The 22527-nt window shown below is 35.5% G+C and overlaps 1 protein-coding gene across 9 annotated transcripts in view; it reads left to right on the top strand.

The window, feature by feature from the left end:
* The window catches only part of RBBP8 (RB binding protein 8, endonuclease), a 146936-nt gene that overhangs the window by 44874 nt on the left and 79535 nt on the right, over positions 1-22527 (top strand). For all 9 annotated transcript variants that reach the window (XM_059138872.1, XM_059138868.1, XM_059138867.1 and 6 more), the window contains 2 exons: positions 7338-7450; positions 16280-16346. In XM_059138872.1, the coding sequence (XP_058994855.1) occupies positions 7338-7450; positions 16280-16346 (180 nt within the window). The remainder of the gene's footprint in view (positions 1-7337; positions 7451-16279; positions 16347-22527) is intronic.

Raw genomic sequence — 22527 nt, 5'->3', positions numbered from 1 at the left:
AGGAGCTAGCATATTTTCTCACATTCATTTAAATTTAAACTAGGATCTGGAAGCAATCAAGAGTTGACGCTTTTCCACAGATATTGTTATCAAGAACGGCAGTTAATTGGAGAAAACTAGAAGTAATAAAGAAGCTAGGGAATATTGTTTCATTTTTTAGCTATCTATATCAGTGGCATTTTTGAACTTGAAAACTAGGGATTCCAAGGAATTTTTTTTGATGATACGTCATAACATTTTAATGTATTAGATTTGATTTCTTAGAAACAATAGTGTTCAATTCTTACTGACAAACTGACTAGTAGAATGACATTTAAACAATTCATGAGAATTGTTCAATGCCATTTACCTCTTTCAGTGTTTTTCAGTGATTTTTTTCTTTTTCTGTTTTTTATTTTACTTTTTATTTATTTTTTAAGTAAGCTTTACACCCAGCATAGGGCTTGAACTCACTACACTGAGATTAAGGGTCACATGCTCTACTGACTGAGCCAGTCAGCCACCCTTTCAATGACTTTTCAATGTCATGTTCTCTTTGGCCCTTATGGCTTAGTAATTCTGTGTATAAATTATTTACCACAGTCAGGTCAGCTATTTCATTGTTTACTACAAGGACCCTAAGCTATTAATTACAGCAGTGTTTAAAAGAGAAATGTAAATACGAAATGTCAGGTACTTTAAGCAAATAGTTAAAATTGAGTTGCCTCTTATAACAGTTTAATAGTGCTTTGGTTTTGGAATGGTTTACAGAGACTTATTTTCTTTGGAATTTTAAAGGCATAAATAGACTTTACCGTTAGCTGTAGAAATGCTTGAGAATCTAAAGACACAAGTATTACAGCAGAAAGACAAGAAAGTGTATATACTTTTTAGTACCTTAATACTCAAAAAGATGTCATACAAAGTATTCGAGAATATAATACTGTTAAATTTAAATGCTATAATGAAATGAATATGCTATCTAGCTTATTTTATGTTCCTCCTTTTGAATTTTTATTCAAATAATGCATGTACATTATAAAGATACATAGTTACCATAAAAAAAGGTTTTTTGTACCTGTCTTTCCCACCCCTGTCAGTCACAGTTCTTAGTTTTCCAAAGTTTTAAGTGATGTATTTGCTTTTTATTTTTTTTTTTAAGATTTTATTTATTTGAGAGAGAGAAGGAGCACACGAATGGAGGAAGGGCAGAGGGAGAAGGCCAAGCAGACTCCCCACTGAGCAGGGAACCTGTTGCAGGGCTCCATCCCAGGACCCCAGGATCTTGATCTGAGCCAAACTGAGACCCTTAAATGACTGAGTCACCCATGCACCCCATCAATGATGTATTTTTACTTTAATACTTGATTTATCAATTTGAGACAATATCTGCTTACTTCTTACTATGATAATGAGAATTCTTTTTATCTCTCGCATATTTTTGAATAGTTACTATTTTAGTTCTTCTATGTTACCTTTGAACCTTAATACATACATTTATGTAAAAGTATGTCTTTACGAGGAATATATTTTAGGAAAATGTCTGAACAGTCTCCCTGAACTTACCACTATATTTGGAGGCAGGTATTGATATTTCAACTTTTCCCTGTGTCATTCTTCTCTTCTACTGCCCACCCTGTGTTAATCTGAATCTTTCCATGTAAATAATATTGACAGTCTTGACAATGGTTACATTGTTTTCTCTTACCAGATCTCAATCTTTTGTATTTGGGTTATAATTTAATTATAGAAGCCGAAAAATAGTAAATAGTGTTTATTTATTGACTCTGTAAATACTCTCTGCTGAGCCAGGATAACATTTTCTTCTCTATAGATCCGATGTCATGACCTCTGTGCCACTCAAGGAGACTGTTTCTAATGTCCAAGCCACATAGTTACTTTTTTACTCTGTTTCAAATCAGCTGCTCAAATTAACCTCAAATCAGCCCATAATGTGCTATGACAAGGACATACTTGTATGAGCTTGGCTGTGCTTGTCCTAGAAGTTGTAACTACTTTTTTTCATGTTGAGATAAGAAACATGTCTTCCTTACTAGGTCATTAATATTATGTAGTGTGTTAGTTATTCTATTTATTGATTGTAATCCTTTTTGTTCCTTTTCTTGAAGGCATACTTCTTGGGCTAAAAAACTTTCTGTACTAGTTTGGAGCATTTACTTTCTAGGTTATTCTACAACTGCCATTCTGGGATTTCTCTTCACTGGATCCCTACATTAAGCCCATTATTTCCTTCAAGTTAGCAGATAATTATGGGGTACCAGCTTTGTGCCAGACACTATTTAGACCTTGAATATATACCAATGAAAAGGTTGATAAAATGTGGGCCTATTTTTCCTTTTATTAATTTTTTATGCTCATTTTCTTATAGCTCACCCTCAAATAACTACAGAAAAGTACAGAGGAAGTAAATTTTCAGAGTCCTTGCTTGTCTAAAAATGTTGTTTTCTATTGATTTAGAGAATATTTTAAATAGATATAAAATTCTAGGTTCAAAATAGATTTCCTCCAGACTGAAGACATTTTCTCATTGTCTCTTAGCACCCAGTGTTGATAAAACTGATACCATTCTAATGTTATTCCTTTATAGATAATAAATTTTTTTTATCTCCTGGAATTTAAGACCTTCTTATCATTCTAAAATTATGTGAGGGAAGGGTATGTATGTTTCCTTCAATGTGTTGGACACTTAGCCTGTTAACCTGAAGGCTGGTATCTCTTAGGGTATGGCAATTTTTTTCTGTTATTTCCCCTCTCCATTTTTGAGTTTTCTCCTCCTGGAGCAGTTCTCAGCCATAAACCGATTCTTTATAATCTTTTCTCTGATTTCTGTCACTTATTTTTTTTCCCCATGTTCTAGAATATTTCTTTTCTATTTTATTTTCCAACCCTACTATTAAGATTATTTTGATAATCACATATTTAATCTTCAAGGACTTTTTATTGTTTATTGACCATTTCTTTATATGTGCATGTATGCTGTGGCCTATTTTTATACTTTATCTTGTTATTCTTCTTTAACTCGTTTATTTAGGAGTACATTGTTTAGGATTCACGGATTTGTGGATTTTCCCAATTTTCTTCTGTTGGTGATTTCTAATTTAATTCCATTGTGATAGAAGAGCATGCTTTTATGATTTCAGTGCTTTTAAACTTATTGAGACTTGTTTTGTGACCTAGGAAATGGTCCTGGCAAATGTTCTAAATGTGCATTCAGCGGTTGTAGGTGGCATGTTCTGTAGATGTCAGGTCAGGGTGTTGTTGGTTTTTTTCAGGTCTGCTAGATCTATGTTGATTTCCCATCTCACTTGATCTATCCATTACTGAGAGTGGAAATCTCCAACTATTATTGTTGAATTTGTTTTTTCCTTTTTTCCTTCAAATTCTTGGGTTTTGCTCTATGTATATTTTGGGGCTCTAGTGTTAGATGCCTATATTTATCATTGTTCTATTTTTGTAATGAATTGACCCTTTTATTATAAAATTCACTGTGTTAGTAACACATTCTATCTTACAGTCTGTTTTGTCTGATATTAGTTAAGGTAGATGCTCCAGCTTTCTTTTGGTTTTGTTTGCATGGTATATATTTTTTCCATCCTTTTGCCTTGAGTTTATTTGTATCTTGGAATCTAAAGTATGTCTATTGTAGGGACACCTGGGTGGCTCAGTCATTAACCAACTCTTGATTTGGGATCAGGTCATGATCTCACAGTGGTGAGAACAAGGCCCACATGGGGCTCTGCTCTCATAGGGGAGTTTACTAGAGTCTTTCTCTTTCAGTCTCCCTCTGCACAGCCCCCTCACCCCCAATTCAGGATGCACATGCCATTTCTCTCTAAAATAAATGAATAAATCTTTTTTTTTTTTAAAAGCGTGTGTCTACTGTAGATAGCATAAAGTTGATTCATTTTTTTGTTCTGACAGTTTCTGCCTTTTGATTGGAGTGTTTTATCAATTAATAATGTAATTATTGATACAGTTAGATTTATGCCATCTTGCTTTCTATATGTCTCATATCTTTTTTGTTCCTCATTTTCTGCCCACCCCTGCCCCCACCCAAGATTCACTTGTTTTGGAACTCTTATTATTGACATGGTAAACATTCTAGGATAATGCTCTGGTTTTCTTTTTTTTTTTTTTTTTTCTTTTTTAAAGATTTAATTTATTTATTTGACAGAGAGAAATCACAAGTAGGCAGAGCAGCAGGCAGAAAGTGGGGGGGGCGGGAAGCAGGCTTCCTGCAGAAGAGAGAGCTCAGTCCCAGGACCCTTAGATCATGACCTGAGCCAAAGGCAGAGGCTTAACCCACTGTGCCACCCCGGTGCCCCAATGCTCTGGTTTTCTTATCTTTTCTATTTTCTCTTTGTTTTGGGGGGAGATTATCTCAACTTTATTTTCTCACCTTCTGTGGAGTTTGGATTTTTTCCTGCTGCTATATTTTTAACTTCTAGGATTTTTTGTTTTTGTTCCCAGGATATTTCCTTTTACTGCAGTCCTGTTTTCATGTCAGTTTGGTCTCTTCTTCAGTTCTCCTGAGAGAACTGAACTCCAGTTCTTTACAGTTTGACCACGGTGGTATTTTTTTTTTTCTTCTATGTAGCTTTAATTTTTAAAGATTTATTTATTTAGGAGAGAGAGAGAAAGCACACACAAGTGCAAGCTGGGGGAAGGGAGAGAGAGGGAATCTCCAGCAGACTCCCTGCTGAGCCGGAGCAGGAGTGCAGGAGTTGATCTCACGACCCTGAGACAACAACCTGAGCCTACATCAAGAGTCAGACTCATAACCAACTGAGCCACCCAAGTACCCCCTCTTTTTTTTTTATTTTAGTGTCTTTAGTCTCTCTCTCTTTTTTTTAAGATTTTATTTATTTGACAGAGAGAAATCACAAATAGGCAAAGAGGCAGGCAGAGAGAGAAAGAGGAGGAAGTAGGCTCCCTGCCAAACAGAGATCCCAAAGTGGGACTGGATCCCAGGACCCTGAACTCATGACCTGAGCCAAAGGCAGAGGCTTAACCCACTGAGCCACCCAGGCACCCCATGTTTTAGTCTCTTACTTTATCTCAGCTGTCTGTTGATCTTCATTATCTATTCATATTTAAGAGAGGTGGATGAAAGTTGGAAGCTCTGAGTGGAATTGTGGGCTATGACCTTCCCTGCAGGTTGATCTGCCTTGTGTGTTTCACTGATAATTCTCTAATGTCAGTATCTTTAGATCTGATTTCCTAGAGGAGGCTCCTTTATTCTGCTTCCTGGAATGAAGGTTGGCTACCAAAGTTCTTTAAGCCAAATAGATGATGAGGGCCTAGGCTAGGGCCTGAGAATTTGGTATGCATAGACATTCATTTCATTATTTTACTCCTACCCTTATCTGTACCTCCTATCTCCCAAACCAGTGTCTGTTTAGACCCTGTAGAGACTCAACTTGGAGTATTCTGCTGGGAATGGAAGGGGTGATCACTTGAGTGTTCAGAATATAAGAGAAAATATGTTGGTATGATGATTTCTTGAAATACTGTAAATCACTCACGCTGAGTACCAATTTTTTAAACTTCTGCAAATTCTGCTTTATATATCAGGTTGGTTCTACGTCAGTGCTGACAGTTTTCTGTGATAATGGAAATATTTTATATCTACACTGCGTAATATGGTAACATCTAGACATGTGGCTTTTGAGTACTTGAGCATAACTGAGTTCGATTTCAATTTTAATTTATTTAAATTGGAGTAGCCATTTGTGGCTGTGACTACCATATTGGACAACACAATTCTAGACTTTTCCCATCATTGGCTTAGGATTCAGCATTCTCAGGGAGTTTCAATTTTGTCCACCCACTGCCTAGCTTTAAGGTTTTTGTTTGTTTTCTCTCCCATTAGGCCTGTCCTGGTGGGTTTGTGTTTTTAAAAATATACATGTATCTTTGCTATAGTTTTGTAGGATCTTGGGAAGGAGCAAAAGTTGATGGAAATGTTAACTCTGTCATCTTTACTTAGATGTTTGTCATATAAAATGGTTCCAAAGATCTTGACTGTCCTAATTCCTGTCTTTGGAGCATACTCTAATTAAACTGTGATGTCCAATTCTTTATTTCTTCATTCTAGGCATTCTGATTTTATTATTGCATCCTATCTGTGATCTCTAATTTTTATTTTTTCATCCATATCAACATTGTTGATATCAGTTTTACTTTCTTGTAAAATTCCCTAGGTTCTTTTTGTTTGTTTTAGTTGTACAGTTTTAATTTTTTACCTCCTTAACTTATAAAATTCATGGCTTACACTACTATGCTATGACTTCCATAGACACTTAAATGCTTAGTATCTTACTGACAGGTTATCAAGTTAAAGTTACTACTTCAGATTATTTATTTCCCAAATTCCTGCTATGGGGTATATGTCTTCTTTTTAACTATATTTTTTCCTGATTAACAAATAATAAAATTAGAGAAATTTTGAAAAAGAGAAAAATGCTAAGAAAAAAATCTCCTATAATACCGGTACCTATAACATAACTGTTATCAACATTTTGAGGTACACCTTTCTCTTTACCACTCCCCAGCCCCTATGTGCAATATATGTATTGCCCTCTTCCCTTCAGCACTCACAAATAATCAGTGAAAATTATTTTTAAAACTTTTTTTGCATAATAGTACATCTGTAAATTTTTCTAACATTCGGGTTTTTTTTTTTAAAGAGTTTATTTGCTCATTTGACAGAGGGAGAGAGATCACAAGTAGGCAGAGAGGCAGGCAGAGAGAGAGGGGAAGCAGGCTCCACACCAAGCAGAGAGCCTGAATTGGCGCTTGATTCCAGGATCCTGAGATTATGACCTGGGCTGAAGGCAGAAGCTTAACCTACTGAGCCACCCAGATGCCCCAACATTGGGGCTTTTTTAATGATGAAAGGAACAAAATATAAAGGTTGTTTTTGGGTTTTTGTTTTGTTTTGTTTTGTTTACTTAGTATTCTTGGACCTAGTATTCATTCAGCTAAAAAAGTTGAACATTCATTATGTGTTTGCTAATGGTATAATACATCATTAAACTAGTTAATTTTCTCTGTATTTACCAAGTCGGTTCTTTAGAGCTTCAAAAAGCATAAAAATCTTGGCTTTCAAATATAATGAAGTATCTTTTAGTAGTTCAGAAAAAATTGAATTTCAGCTTTACAGAGGTATAATGGACAAATAAAATTGTAAAATAAAGTGTACATCATAATGATTTGGTGAACATATCCATAGTGAAGGAATTTCCACTAATTAACACAACCATGATCTCATAAACTTAATTTCTGGTAAGAACATTTAAGTTCTATTCTAAAAATATTTTCTTTTTGTTTCCTAGGTTAAGAGCAGGATTATGTGATCGCTGTGCAGTAACTGAAGAGCACATGCGGAAAAAACAGCAAGAGTTTGAAAATATCCGGCAGCAGAATCTTAAACTTATCACAGAACTTAGTGAGTTTCCTTTTCTTCATTAATTATTTGAAATATAATGTACTGTTGTTAAAACCTACTATTAAAATGGTTGTAATCAAATGGATTGTTCACATACATTTTTTCCTCATGTGGGCAAAAGTTCAAATGTCCTTTATTCTCCTTCTGTAGATTTAACTTCATATTTATTTTAGTAAGAAATACAGTACAAAAAGGTGGGCTCAATACTATCCACATTGGCCTCAAGTCCCACTAGCTATAAAGTAAGAAGGAAATTTCCTTCCATTATGTCTGTACTTCCTTCTTTAGTGTTATTTTTATTTCGTGTAATTTAACTAGTATTTAGTAAAGTTAAATACAAAAAATACAATTTAGTATTCTATGAAAGTATATACTTTCTTTGGTTTTCATGACATACTATTACAAATATATCATTTTCTATTGAGTCTCCTTACACATTTAATGTAGGGCTTCCTTACATTCTTAGCCTTCTCTTAACCTTTTCTTCTAATACCTCTCTTAACCTTATTCTCTATTAACACTTCATATACTCTCTTAGTGACCTTTACCTTGATTCTCTATAAACACCTCACAACCAACACATCTAAGATTTAGTTAATTTATCTTCTTTTCCAAACTAAGTCCGTCTTCTATTTTTTTCTATTATATTGCTATCCTCTGGTTACTCAAACAAGAATAAATTAGTATATATAACCTCATTGTTTCAAAAGAGAAAGAACATAGTTTTATTTTGTTCCTGGGGATAATTACTATTAACAATCTGATCATGTATCTTTCCGGGTCCAGGTTTATTTTTCTGTCTGTCTCTCCTTTGTTTTATCCCTTCCTTCTCTCTCTTCTCTCTCTCTCTCCTTTTTTTTTTTTTTCTTTAAGATTTTTATTTTTAAGTAATTTCTATACCTAACAGGGGGCTTGAACTCACAGCCCTGAGATCAAAGAGTCACATGCTCCACTGACTGAGCCAATCAGGTGTCCCCCTCTTCTCTTCTCTTAAATTTTAATGAGACCATACCATACTTCTTGTTCTGACATGTTTTAATTCATTTTAGGCTATGATTTAGAAGTCTTTACATGTTAATTTAAGTCTGTAGCTTCTGTGGTGTGTATGTGTGAATGGGCACATATGTTTATTTAGGAATATAAGAATACTATCAGTAAGTAGGAAACTATTACATCTCTGTTTAACATAGTTGAGATCTACAATTATATTATTGTTAGTATAGCAATAATCTCTGATAGTGTCTGCATACCTAATAATCAAATTACCAACAAATCTGGCTATCTGAAAAATAGCCAAACTCTTCAAAGGACTAAAGACATTGTTCTTTTTCATGGCTGCATTATATTCTATAGCGTAGATGTCATTTGGCAATTCTGCTGTTGATGGACAGCTTGATTTTTGGTGGGGGGAGGTGTTTGAAAACATGCATTTCCCTGCATCTTCTTTAGCTTCGAGCAAAAACATAGGAATTAATAATACCCTATCTTATGGGTAAAGAATGTTACCTTAATTTTAAGTTAGCATTCTCCTTCTAACTATTCAGGTTAAGTTATTTTTTTACATGATATTAAGTTTGCATTTCTTCTTGGAGAATAGCTTGAATATCCTTTGCCTAATTTTCAGATAGACAAAATACCTCATGAATTCACTTTTAAAATGCAAATTCAAGACTATAGATCTGTTGTTAACCTTTTCTCTAATACCATCTCCATCTCTTCCCATACTGAGAAGCCTGGTTCTCAAAGACACAGGGATGACAGAATGAAAATACCCCCAACTACTCATTTTTTAAATCTCATAAGCACAGTAGTCTCAGAATTGCACCATTAGTAAGACTACCTGTATAATTATGGTAAAGTTTAAGAAAACTAATTTTACCAAAGAAAAATTGCCAAGGTCAAGTCCCAAGTTATCATAATAATAAAAAACACCAGGGCCTTTATAGATATGATTTTTTTTCATGTTTCTGTTCATTGCTATTTGGTTTTCTTCCTCCCTTTTCTTTCTTTTATGTTTTTACTTTCCCAGTTTTGAATTTTGAGGATGTCTGTCTTACTTTATTTGTATCCGATACTTTACTTTTTGTTTTTTAATTCTTTATATCTTTTTGATCATCCTTTGATCATCCTTGAAAACAAATTTTTTTAAGAAGGCTCTAGGCCAACACAGAGCTCAGACTCACAACTACAAGATCAAGAGTCACATGCTCTTCCAGCTGAGCCAGCCAGGCGCCCTACAACTGAAATTTTACCATGTGTTCCTAAATATAAAGTTAATATCTTGACTACCTTCGAATAATACACAGACCTTAAAACACCTGAACTCTGCTTACATACTGTTTATGCCTAGCATTTCATTTCCTTTTTCTTAGCATTCTAAGTTAGAAGCTTCTTTAAAAATGACTTTATTAAGACAGTTTTTTAAAAGATTTGCCTATATATTTTATGGGTTTCTTTGCTTATTACTACTTTTGCACCTCAGTTTCCTTCTAGGATTATTATCCTTTCTGAGATACATCCTTCAGAAGGCATTTGTTAGGGGGGGTGCCCAGATGGCTCAGTTGATTAAGCCACTGCCTTCAGCTTATGTCGTGATCCCGGAGTCCTGGGATCGAGTCCCTCATCCAGCACTCGGCTCTGCAGGGAGTTTGCTTCTTCCTCTGACTTTCTCCCCTCTCTTGCTCTCTCTCACTCTCTCTCTCTCTCAAATAAATAAATAAAATCTTTTTTTTGTTGTTTTTAAAAGAAAAAGGTATTTGTTGGTTCTAAACTTAGTTTTTATCCACAGATGTTTTTATTTTACTTTTACTTTTGTAAGGCTATTTCAGGGTAACAATCATTTTTCTCTGACTGCTGCTAAGATCTTTTTTCTTGTTTTGGTGCTCTATAATTTTAATTTAGTTAACCAATTAACCAAGTTTTTTTTTTTTTAATTCTGTTTAGTATATATTACAAAATCTATGAAACCACATCTTTAATCATATCTGGAAAACTGTCAGCTACTGGCTTTTCAAATACTGTGTTTTCTCCATTCTCTGTTTTTGAATTCTGGATGAGATCTCATCATTCTCTCCTTCATACCACTTGATGTCCCTTTCCTGTTTTCATCCTCTTGTTTCTCTTTGCAGTGTTCTGAGTGATTTCAACTTTTTTTTTTTTAAGATTTTATTTCTTTGACAGAGAGAAAGATCACAAGTAGGCAGAGAAGCAGGCAGAGAGAGGCGGGGGAAGCAGGCTCCCCGCTGAGAAGAGAGCCCGACGGGGCTTGATCCCAGGACCCTGAGATCATAACCTGAACTGAAGGCAGATGCTTAACCCACAGAGCCACCCAGGCGCCCTTCAACTGTCTTGTTCAATATACTAAGTATTTCAGTAGTTTTCTTGTGCTGAGTTATTTTATTTTAGTAACCAAATTTTTCATTCCTTAAAATTCTATTTGGTTCTTTTTCAAGTCTGCCTAGTCATCTTTTTCTTCTTCTTTTTTTTTTTTTTTTTAAATAAGCTGTATGCCCAACATGGGACTTGAACTCATGATCCCAAGATGAAGAGTCGCATGCTCTATTGACTGAGCCTGCCAGGCACCCCCTTCTTTATTTTTTTTTTTTAATGAAATGATTTTAAAAATGCAGAAAGGAAGGGAGAATAGTAAAGAACCCTCATACACAATGCATTTATCATTTTAAAACATAGAATAGTTCCCTTTCCTATTTTTTTTTCTTTCAGGACATTGGCTTTTTTTTTTTTTTTTTTTTTTTTTTTTTAAGATTTTTTATTTATTTGAGAGAGAGAGCACAAGTGAAAGAGACAACATGAGCGGGGGCGGGGGGGACAGAAGCAAAGGGGAAAGCAGACACCCCACTGAGAAGGGAGCCCAACATAGGGCTCAATCCCAGGACCCAAGGATCGTAACTGAAGTCGAAGGCAGACACTTAACCAACTGAGCCACCCAGGCACCCTCATAACATTGGCTTCTTGAAGTAGGGTCATTTTCCTAAAATTTTGCCACCTTCTGCATTTTTTTTTTTAACATTTTATCTTGTTCCTTTATTTCCTATTGAATAAATACTGGATGTGAAGGCTTGATTAGGTCTAGATTAAACATTTTTTTGACAACAGTACTTCATAACTAAAGCTGGCTACTTCATATTGCATCGTATCAGGAGACAGATATTTTCAGGTTATTCCACTCTTAGGGATTCTAAGATTGATCACTGGGTTAAGGTGATAGCCATGTTTCTTTATTAGAATAGAGTCACGTTTTCTCCACCAAGTAATCTGAGGGGGGGGATGGATGTGTGATACTAAGAAATCTTGCAAAAATTATAATTCTTTCTGTCTTTCCATAATGGTTTTCACATCTACTGGTGAGCCTTTCCTGAATTGATTCTTTAGAGATTATAAAATGCTAAATTTTCATGTCTGTTATTTCTACATTTATTAGCTGTGTTCTTCAGAAAATAGGATTTTACCCTTATAAATTGGGACTATTGGCTACCTTGGAATATAGTTCCTACTAGAAAGGCATGGTATATCTTAATTTTCTCCCTTTAATTGCTAATTTTCAGAGTAGGGTCTTCTGTAATAGTTACCTGCAGTGGTGACAAATAGGTTATGTGTGTGTGTGATGTTTCATTTTGTTTTTGATTAAAGTGAGGCTTTCTCTTTTTTGAGTATAATAAACCCATAGGATTTTATATATTGAATGTGTGTCACTCAGTTATGATCATTATTATTGATGCTCAGATTATTTCAACCTTGTCTGCCTACCCACTTTTTTGTAATAACTTCTAGTGTGTTCATTTTGGACATTCCATCTTTTAAATCTTTAACCATTTCATTACTACATAAGATATTTCTATATTCTGAAATACTTGGGAATCCATATCGGAGTTATCTTCTGCTGACTGTAGTGGTAAGGATAAGGTTTACTTTGGATCCATTCCAGGAGTTTGGGCTTAAACTGGATATCTCAGGTTCAGTCCGTCCACCAGGGCTGTGATACCAGCATCTGCTTACCTACACTGCTCTGGTTTTAGCTCAGAGTTTTATTTTGTTTTTGTTGATGATTGTGGTGGTGGTGTGGGAGTCCCTAGCATTTCTCTTCCTGTGAGCTCAGCAGTTAGTAAAAATTACGTTTTTCTGTAGGTTCTAGTTGTTTTATAGCAAGATCACTGTAAGAATATCTAATTCAGGGGCACCTGGGTGGCTCAGTGGATTAAAGCCTTGGCCTTCAGCTCAGGTCATAATCCCAGGGTTCTGGGATCCAGCCCCAGTAAGGTTCTCTGCTTGGCAGGGAGCCTGCTTCCCCACCCCACCCCACCCCTCTGCCTGACTCTCTGCTACTTGTGATCTCTCTCTGTCAAATAAATAAATAAAATCTTAAAAACAAAAAAAAGAATATCTAATTCATCCATTAATCTCAAGTGTTTACTTAGCCCAAGAAGGTTTTTTTTTTTTTCTGCTTTTTTTAAGTATCCCTTTCCATTCTCTCTGTTTCTTCTGGAACACATATTACTAAGATGCCAGGTCCTCCCATTCTGTCTAATTTTTCTTTACACTTTGTAACTTTATCCTCTTATGCTGAATTTTGGGAGTCCCTTAGGTAGATATTCTGTCTTCATTCACATTTAGTCTGTTTTCATCCCACTTATTATGCTTTTAATGATTATGACCTTTGTTTCTTTCATGGCCACCTGTTGCTTGTTTTTTTTTTTTTTTTTTAAGATTTCTTATTTATTTATTTGACAGAGAGAGATGACAAGCAAGCAGAGAGGCAGGCAGAGAGAGGGGAGGAAGCAGGCTCCCTGCTGAGCAGAGAGCCCGATACAGGGCTCAATCCCAGGACTCTGGGATCATGACCTGAGCCAAAGGCAGCGGCTTAACCCACTGAGCCACCCAGGCGCCCCCTGTTGCTTGTTATTAATGAATCTATCTTTGAAATCTGAAGATGTCATCAGATCTCTTTTGTTTCCTATATTAAAACTACTTATCCAGAGGCTAATTTTTTTTCCACTGGTTTTTATTTTTTAAATTTTTTAATTTTTATTTTTTTAAAGATTTATTTATTTATTTAGCATAGAGAGAGAGAGAGAGAGAGGTCACAAGTAGATGGAGAGGCAGGCAGAGAGAGAGAGGGAAGCAGGCTCCCTGCTGAGCAGAGAGCCTGATGCGGGACTCAATCCCAGGACCCTGGGATCATGACCTGAGCCAAAGGCAGTGGCTTAACCCACTGAGCCACTCAGTGGGCGCCCCTCCACTGGTTTTTAATTCCTTTTCTTTTTTAAAGATTTATTTATTTTACAAAGAGGGAAAGAGAGAGCTGGGGGAGGGAAGAAGTAGAGGGAAAGGGAGAGAGAATATCTTAAGCAGACTCTGTGCTGAGTGTGGAGCCCCACACAGGGCTCAATCCCATGACCCTGAGATCATGAGCTGAACAAGAGTCAGACACTCAACTGACTGAGCCACCCAGGAGTCCCAGTTTTTAGTTCTTTTTTAAAAAAATACTGTTTTTTAAAGTTTTTTATGTGTTTTTTGACCCTTAATTGTTTATAATTATAGATGTCTCTAAATTAATGCTTTTGTTAAATGTAGACTTTACTTCTTTAGCTCAAGGAAGAATGCCTACTTTGCTAACAGTGAGTGCAGGTTCTGGTTTATAGGAGCCCTACTTCAATGGCAGAGTGTAGGAGAAAAGGGAACTTGATCGGAGAGATTTTCTGTAAGGTATATGGATAGTTTGTCTTCTAGGCACTTCTGGGAGTGCCTCTGTAGTGATTACTGTAAGCTACTGCCCTGATCTCCTTGTCTCAGTATTTATTAATGGACTCTCCAATGTTAATACTTCTGGAAATCTATTCTCATGACTTTAGCTTAAGGGCAACTGTTTGCTCATTCAGCAACTTCTGGAATTCTGCCTATACTGGAATTAATGTGATGTTATGAGGAAAAGGCTCACTTTTTAAAAGGCCTTTTCTTTGGTTAGATTTTACCATCAGTCTGAGTCTATCTATTTTTAAAACGTTAGTGAATTTTTCTTAGTTCTGATCTGCTGGTGGCAACCATTTTGACTTGTCAGTATTGCAGTTGACTTATTGTTAGAGTTGCTTTGTCATTTCATTGGCATTTGGAGAGGGAGAGTCAGGTAAAACCATCTTTATAAGAAATTTAAGGTCATCTTTGATTTCTCTCACCTTAGAGAGGATGAATTACCAAATAATTACTGATTCTGCATCTGTAATAGCTCTTCTGCCTGTGCTCAATTCCTATTTCTGTACCTTCCACATTAGTCCAAATACTCATTTCATATTTTAAGGATCACCTGACTTGTCAGTGCTTTTTTTTCTCACCTTGGTATAGGCTGTACATACTAACAAACCAATCTTCCCATCATTCAGCTATGAAAAATAAAACCTGGTAATCTTTCAAAATGAAGTTCAGATTACTTAACCTGATTTTGAAGACTTCCTACCATTTGTTGTTATACCCAATCTTTTTTTCTAACTTTGCTTCATTAATTTTCTGCATAGAACTCTGTCCATGGGTGCCTATGTGGCGCAGTCATTTAAGAGTCCCGTTCTTGGTTTCAGCTTAGATCATGATCTCAGGGTTGTAAGATGGAGCCCCATGTCAGGCTCCATGCTCAGCAGGAAATCTACTTGAGATTCTTTCCCTCTGCCCCTCCCCCCGCTCAAGATCTCTCTCTTTCAAATAAATCAATCTTAAAAAAACGAAACAAAACAAAAAAACAGAAAACTCTGGTTCAGTTGTCCTGTCTTTGATGAATCCTTTTCTCATCTTCTCAAGAACCCAAAGTAACCTGTTTCTCCTTGAAATTTCCTTTAGTTCTGTACCTCTATAACGTCCTTCTTGCTTTCAACAGTATAGAATACGTTTAAGTGATATCTGGTCCCTCATTAGGCTATACTTTTCTCTAGACACTGTCCATATCTTAATTTTTTTAAGATCCTCCATAGAAGGTAGTTTAGTAGCCTCACATAATTATAGATAGCCAAAAAAGTTTAATTTACTCAATGAAGGAAATTATGTTTATATTTATAAACCACTAAATTATTAACAAATGTTTAGAATATGATTAACTTTATTTCTAGAGATTAGTCATATTTACTGTGAGCTCTTGGATATTCCTCCTAGGAAAGTACATGTGTAGCTCGTGACATACAAAAGTATACTATATATATATAAAGTATACTATATGTATATATAAAGTATCTATTTTTGTGCTGACTGAAGTAGAAATTTGGCCCAAAATTGAGTTTCTGCTAAGTTAAATAAACACAGACAGGAAAATTTAATCAAGGTAGATTCAAACAAATACTATTTCAGTGGATATATTTAAACTACTGATGCTGTAATTATGGAACAGGGTATAATTAAGGAAGAGAATTTGACTTAAATGTGCTAATGTTATAAAAATTATACTGCTCTTTGGTGTTATTTTACTTTTAATATCAGATTTATTTTAAGATAAAGGTCTTTTACTAAAATGGTATTTGGAATTAGTAGGACTGAGTAACAGAGGGAATGCTCTCTTGACTTCAATAGGAATAATTAAACCGTACTCCCCAGGACATGAAGTACTTTTTCTTTTTTGCCCACAAGCATAAAATAAAATTATCAGTTAATCATTTGCATAGAACTGGCACAATATGCGATGTAGTGATCACTACTAAGTAACAGATTAGTCTTGCATAGTAGCATTAACTCTGACTAACATTATGGCTTAGAATTAGAAATCCTAATTCTCCATAATTATTGATATTATTGAAAAAACCTAACATACATGTGCTTGTTTTTCATATTATATTTAAGTGAATGAAAAGAATACTCTCCAGGAAGAAAATAAAAAGCTTTCTGAACAGCTGCAACAGAAAATTGAGTAAGTATCTCCTACTTAATTGCAACAGAAAATTGAATATTTTCCCTTAAATTTTCTTTCTTTATTATACTTAGCTATACAAACTGAAGATATTAAGAGTTGGAATTTTCATTTTTAAAAATGGTACAATTTTCTGCAATACCATAAAGAAAATCACTCTTTTGGGAGTACACATGAAGAGTGTATATGTATCTATTTGGTTAATGTGTACATAAAGAAAAAAAAATTAATGTAAAACATTTTAATTTTTATAATTATTTATTTGAAATATTTGTATTTTATTTTTTTAAAGATTTGTTTATTTATTTGAGAGAAAGAGAGAGAGAAAGCATGAGCCAGGGTGAGGGGCAGTTTCCAGGGAGCTCAAAGTGGGGCCCAATCTCACAACTCTGAGACCATGACCTGAGCCAAAACCAAGAGTCATACACTCAACTGAGTCACCCAGATGCCCCGAAATACTTATATTTTATTTATTTATTTATTTATTTTTAAGATTTTATTTATTTATTTGACGGAGAGAGACACAGAGAGGGAACACAAGCTGGGGGAGTGGGAGAGGGAGAAGCAGGCTTCCTGCCAAGCAGGGAGCCCAGTGCAGGGCTCAATACCAGGATCCTGGGATCATGACCTGAGCTGAAGGCATGCGTTTAACGACTGAGCCACCCAGGTGCCCCAATACTTATATTTTAAATAAATATATGAGTTTTCAGCCCTGACCCAAAAGCTTCATAAAAGCAATCTGAATAACTTTTTCCTCTAACACACTTTGCAGATGTGGAGAACTTACTTTTTCTGATCCTCTCCTCCCATTTCTCACACTGAATAAAAATAATAACTTGTATTCTGCGTACTTTACTCTTCTTTGTGCATTATGTTTATTATTTCTAATCCTCACTATGATTCTACAAGTTTTTATTATCTCTGCTTCTGTAGACAAGGAAACCAAAGTTCACAGAAGTCAAATAACTTCCCATTGTCTCACAGCTAGTAGGGTAAATAAGTCTATCACTCCCACCCTTATCTTTTGACTTAAACCCCTCTGTTTTTTCCAATATTCTACAGTATCTCAGAAAAAGAATCTGTTTTTCTGGATATGGTCTGTCACAGAGCTGAGATATGGCCAGTTCTTAGTTCCCATTTATATAAAACTTATGAAATATTTTTAAGAATTAGAATTCCGAATAGTCTCTGTGGTTTTATAGGGATCTTAAAGATTCTATTGCATTTGAGCAGAAATCTACAAAATCTTTGGTAAACTATGTGGGTATGACACATTATTATGGCTTTAGAATAGTTACTGTCTTATGTATAAACATATCTTATATGTGGAATAAAACATATTTATCAGTATATACTTTTAAGTAGTGGATATCCAATAGGATTTTCATAATCCTCCCATTTTATCAGTCCACTAAATATTAGTGAAGGGAGTTTTGAAGGGGAATGACAGGTGAAGAAAGAAGGCTGTGGGATCGGACTGAGATTATCAAACATGCATGTATGAAAATGTCAACACTTTCCAGTTTTATTCCTACCACACATTGATGTAAGCTAGAACATACATCCACAATCTCTTATATATGATTCTAAAACCCAAAAGTTTGGTTTTTTTTTAATGGTATTCACAACCTAACCTCACCCCAACTCGCAGGATGCTATTTATATAGTCCTTATCAATCCCACCTCACATGAACATTCCTGTGCTTTGCTGTGAAAATGGCAGTGTGCCCCACTACAGGATGATACCTCAGGCTCCCCTGGAGGGGTTCTGTAATAAGCTGTATGTGCTCCATATTACCCACTGTGTTAAAAAAAAATCTGAATTCCACATCACATCTGGTTCCAAAGATTGCAGATAAGTGATTGTTGGCCTACATTAATTAATGGTTTGTGAAGTGATTTACATGTAGCTTATGGCATTCTGAACACCTCAGCCTTGGTATTTATGAATACCAAAGATAAGATAATGAACATGTAGAGGTTAATATGGGATTAGAAACATAAACACTTCCAAAACCAAGGTACATAAAGTGAATTGAAACTGGTGAAATATGAATTCAAGTTTACTCAGAATTAGTTTACTTTTAGTGTTCTGAAAGTCACAGGTTTTTCGTTAAAGCTCACTGATATTTTAGAAAAGAAATAAAAGCTAAAGTTTGAAATTATAGTAAAGAGTAACCATATGGATGAGCTTCGAAGTATGCATCTTTTATTTCAGACATGTCTGAATCAGAACAGTGTAGGGGCTTTTCTATTGTGCCTTTAAGTTCTCTTCTGAAGTTTAAGGTAGTTGTTATTCTCATAAGCCAACCTCTTTTGTAGCTTGCTCTCCTAAAACAAATATACTTTTGCTTGGCAGTTTAAAAAAATGGCAAGTAGTATCTTTTTTCTTTGACTCCCTAAACCACTGTAACATTATGCTGTTAGTGCCTAAAATCCCTCTGAACGTTCACTTAGAAAAAACATTTGACTTACACCTCTGCTTGTTAAATCCAGTAATTCTGACCTAAGCTGGTTTTAATGTTACAGATAACTTATATGGTAGGACAGTTATTTAATGACACTATAGTAAGAAGTTATTCAGAAAAAATCTGCTGTCTTAAAGTTTTAAAAATTATGTGTGTGTATGCATATATGTATATTCAACTCTGCCAGTCACAGAAAGCAATAAATAAGCTAAGTGTTGAGGTCATGGCTCTCTGTGTTTTAGGAAATGGATATACTGAATCAGTGAAGGTCAAAGCAGTTTAGACATTCAAGGACTGTAATATTCGTTTCATTTTCACTTTTTTCCAAATTGAATTCCGTATATAATTTTCTTAACAAATAACCATTGTTTGAACACTTCCACTGCAATTTTAATCTCTCAAACCTGTTTAATTCTAGTGAGATATTAATAGAAAGTTCTTTCCAAGTTTGTGTAGAATTCAGTCCACTTACAGGTTATTTGTTGATTCTGGTTTTGCTTTCTGCGAGCATCTGAAACAAGATACCCCCTCTTCTACTTTTTGCTCTTTTACTTAAGATTTTATTTTTTTATTTATTTGACAGACAGAGATCACAAGTAAGCAGAGAGGCAGGCAGAGAGAGAGGAAGGGAAGCAGGCTCCCCGCCGAGCAGAGAGCCTGACGGGGGGGGGGGGCTCGATCCCAGGACCATGGGATCAAGAGCTGAAGGCAGAGGCTTTAAACCACTGAGCCACTTTTTACATTCTTGAAGACAACTGTCAGGGCCCTCCTGAGTCTTACTCTTCCTTAAGGTAAATATCCTCTGTTCTTACACTGTTCCTCAGGAGGCATTACTTCAAGACTTCAAAGACCTTTTCTCTTTAACGTTTTAGTTTGTCATTATCCTAACTAAGAACTCAGTATTCTAGGGTCACCTGGGGAGCTCAGTCGGTCAAGTGTCCCACTCTTGATTGTGGCTCAGGTCATGATCTCAGGGTCCAGAGATCGAGGTCCGTGTTGGGCTCTGTGCTCAGTGGAGAGTCTGCTTGAGATTCTCCCTCTCTCTCCTCCTCCTCACCATGCACGCGCATGCATTCTCTTTCTTAAAAAAAGAAAAAAAATAAAAGTACTCCATATTCTAGGTATGGTCTGACTAATAGGGCAATCTTGCTCTCTCCATTTTTGTATCTTTCTACTTATATTTATATGGTCACAGCACATAAATATTATTGGTTGATTCTTATTGGTCTTACTGTGACTAGAACCTTGAAGCCAGAGTCTTTCCTATCCTCTACTTGTAGATATATTGTTTTAGATAAAAATACAGGACGTAAGAGTCATGGCTTTCACGCGCCTGGGTGGCTCAGTGGGTTAAAGTCTCTGCCTTCGGCTCAGGTCATGATCCCAGGGTCCTGGGTTCAACCCTCACATCAGGCTCCCTGCTCGGTGGGAAGCCTGTTTCTCCCTCTGCCACTCACCCTGCTTGTGTTCCTTCTCTTGCTGTGTCTCTCTCTGTCAAATAAATAAAATCTTTAAAAAAGTAAATAAGAGCACTATTGATTAAATACTGTTCTCTGGGCATTGGATTTCATCTTTACATATATTACTTTTCACAGCTTTCCTGCAAAAAGGAAGTGGGAAATTACAGTACCGTACTTTATAGACACGGAATCCACCGTGACTGATAAGTGTCAGACCTATCATTTGAATACAGGTCTTCCTCACTTCAGAGTTTGTATAACCTTTCTGTAGTTTCGTGCTAAAGCATCCTCCAAAGGTTTTCTGCCTGTATAGGTGGCAGAGCCTGGATTCTCTCTTTTCTGACCCAGTTCATTGAGGCTTATAATCTCACATTTAACCTGTTCTATTTTATTTTGTTAGATTTGGCCCATTATTCCCACCTCTGGGGGGTCTTTCATATGTTGATTTTTTTTTCTTGCCATGTATTAAGTTAGCTTTTATTCTTAGCTTTATGTCTTTGACAAATTTGATGAATATTCCATTAGGGCCCTTCATCAAAATCATTTAAAAAATGTTGAGCAAAATCTGCTTGAGGATGGAACCCTGAGGCATACTACTACATATTTTCTTCATTATCATTCTTCAGGAGATGATATCAAGAGAATCATTGTCACATGCCTTCCTGTGAGAGCTTCATATACAATAAAACATTCCTCAGAATTAAAATTAGTCTTACTTGAATTATGAATATTATAAGTGCATACTGGTTCTAAGAGATCAGGGTAGTAGACTCACTAGTTTGTGTTTTAAGGTTCTTTTCCCTTTTTTGAAAATCAGAATGTTTAAGTAAACTTGATGGCTATAACTGCTTTGTTAAATTTAAATCATGTTTTAACTAAGTTCTTTAGAGGAGAAAAGCTGAATGTTAAAAAACTTTTTTGTAGACTCTTTTTACAGAGTGAGACCCTGAATCTTTATAGGTCTTAAGAAAAAAAACAATTTAAGTTGTTTTGAAAGGAATTTAAGGAAAGGCCAACAAATAAAACACGCAATCAAAAAAATTTTACTCGGGACACCGGGGTGGCTCAGTTGGTTAGACAACGGCTTTCGGCTCAGGTCATGATTCCGGAGTCCCGGGATCGAGTCCCGCATCAGGCTCCCAGCTCCACGGGGAGTCTGCTTCTCCCTCTGACCTTCTCCTCGCTCATGCTCTCTCTCACTGTCTCTCTCTCAAATAAATAAATAAAATCTTAAAAAAAAATTTTTTACTCTTATACTGTTAGAAAAGTGAAAGAAAGTAGACCAGTGTGCATAATAACTAAAGCTATAGCATGAACTTCTTATGTTTCTCAAAAATTAGTGAGACTAATGCTTTAAAGAAGAGACTTGGTTAATACATGGAAGTTTTTTTGGTTTTTCAAATTTCCCTTTTATGACAAAAGAAGACAAAACCAGTACTTAGGGCACCTGCGTGGCTCAGTGGGTTAAGCCGCTGCCTTCGGCTCAGGTCATGATCTCAGGGTCCTGGGATCGAGTCCTGCATCGGGCTCTCTGCTCAGCGGGGAGCCTGCTTCCTCCTCTCTCTCTCTCTGCCTGCCTCTATGCCTACTTGTGATCTCTCTCTGTCAAATAAATAAATAAAATCTTTAAAAAAAAAAAAAAACAGTACTTAATTTACTTGTACTGGTTTAGACACCTCTAATTAGATCTAGGGTTTTTAGGCTTTGTTTTTATTTTCCTTTTGTGACCCCCACTACTTATAGGTTGTCTGCCAGGAAATCAATTTCTTGTGACTCATTCATGTTCCAGGTTGAATTTTCATGACTAATAGGCAGATAGCCTGTGACATGATTGGTTAAGGCAAGGTCAGATAGATTTTACACTCCATTAATTTATAAGGCTTTCTCATATGACCTTAACTTACTCTATTTTTCCACAATAAAACAGTAAAAAGTAGATATTAGCTCTAAAGATTTTCCTCAGTATAGAATATAGGATTATAGGCTACTGATATTATCCAGGAAATTAAGATATAAATCTGTATTAGGAAAAATTAATATTGTAATTTTTTAAAATCTCTGTTGGTCATAGTTTATAAAATTCTCATTGCTTCTTTTTTTAGAAATAGTATTACAAATTGATAATAAGTATAATAGATAGACTGGTTTTATCACATAAAGCCTTGAATGCCTGACAGACTGGGAAGAATTGACCAATAATTATTTAAAAAAAAAAGAAAAAAAGAATTGACCAATAAGATCAGTAATCATTTT

The sequence above is a fragment of the Mustela lutreola genome, chromosome 11, assembly GCF_030435805.1.
Source record: "Mustela lutreola isolate mMusLut2 chromosome 11, mMusLut2.pri, whole genome shotgun sequence".
Taxonomy (NCBI): domain Eukaryota; kingdom Metazoa; phylum Chordata; class Mammalia; order Carnivora; family Mustelidae; genus Mustela; species Mustela lutreola.
Note: the sequence above shows the minus strand (reverse complement) of the source record. Positions and strands in the feature narration are given on the sequence as shown.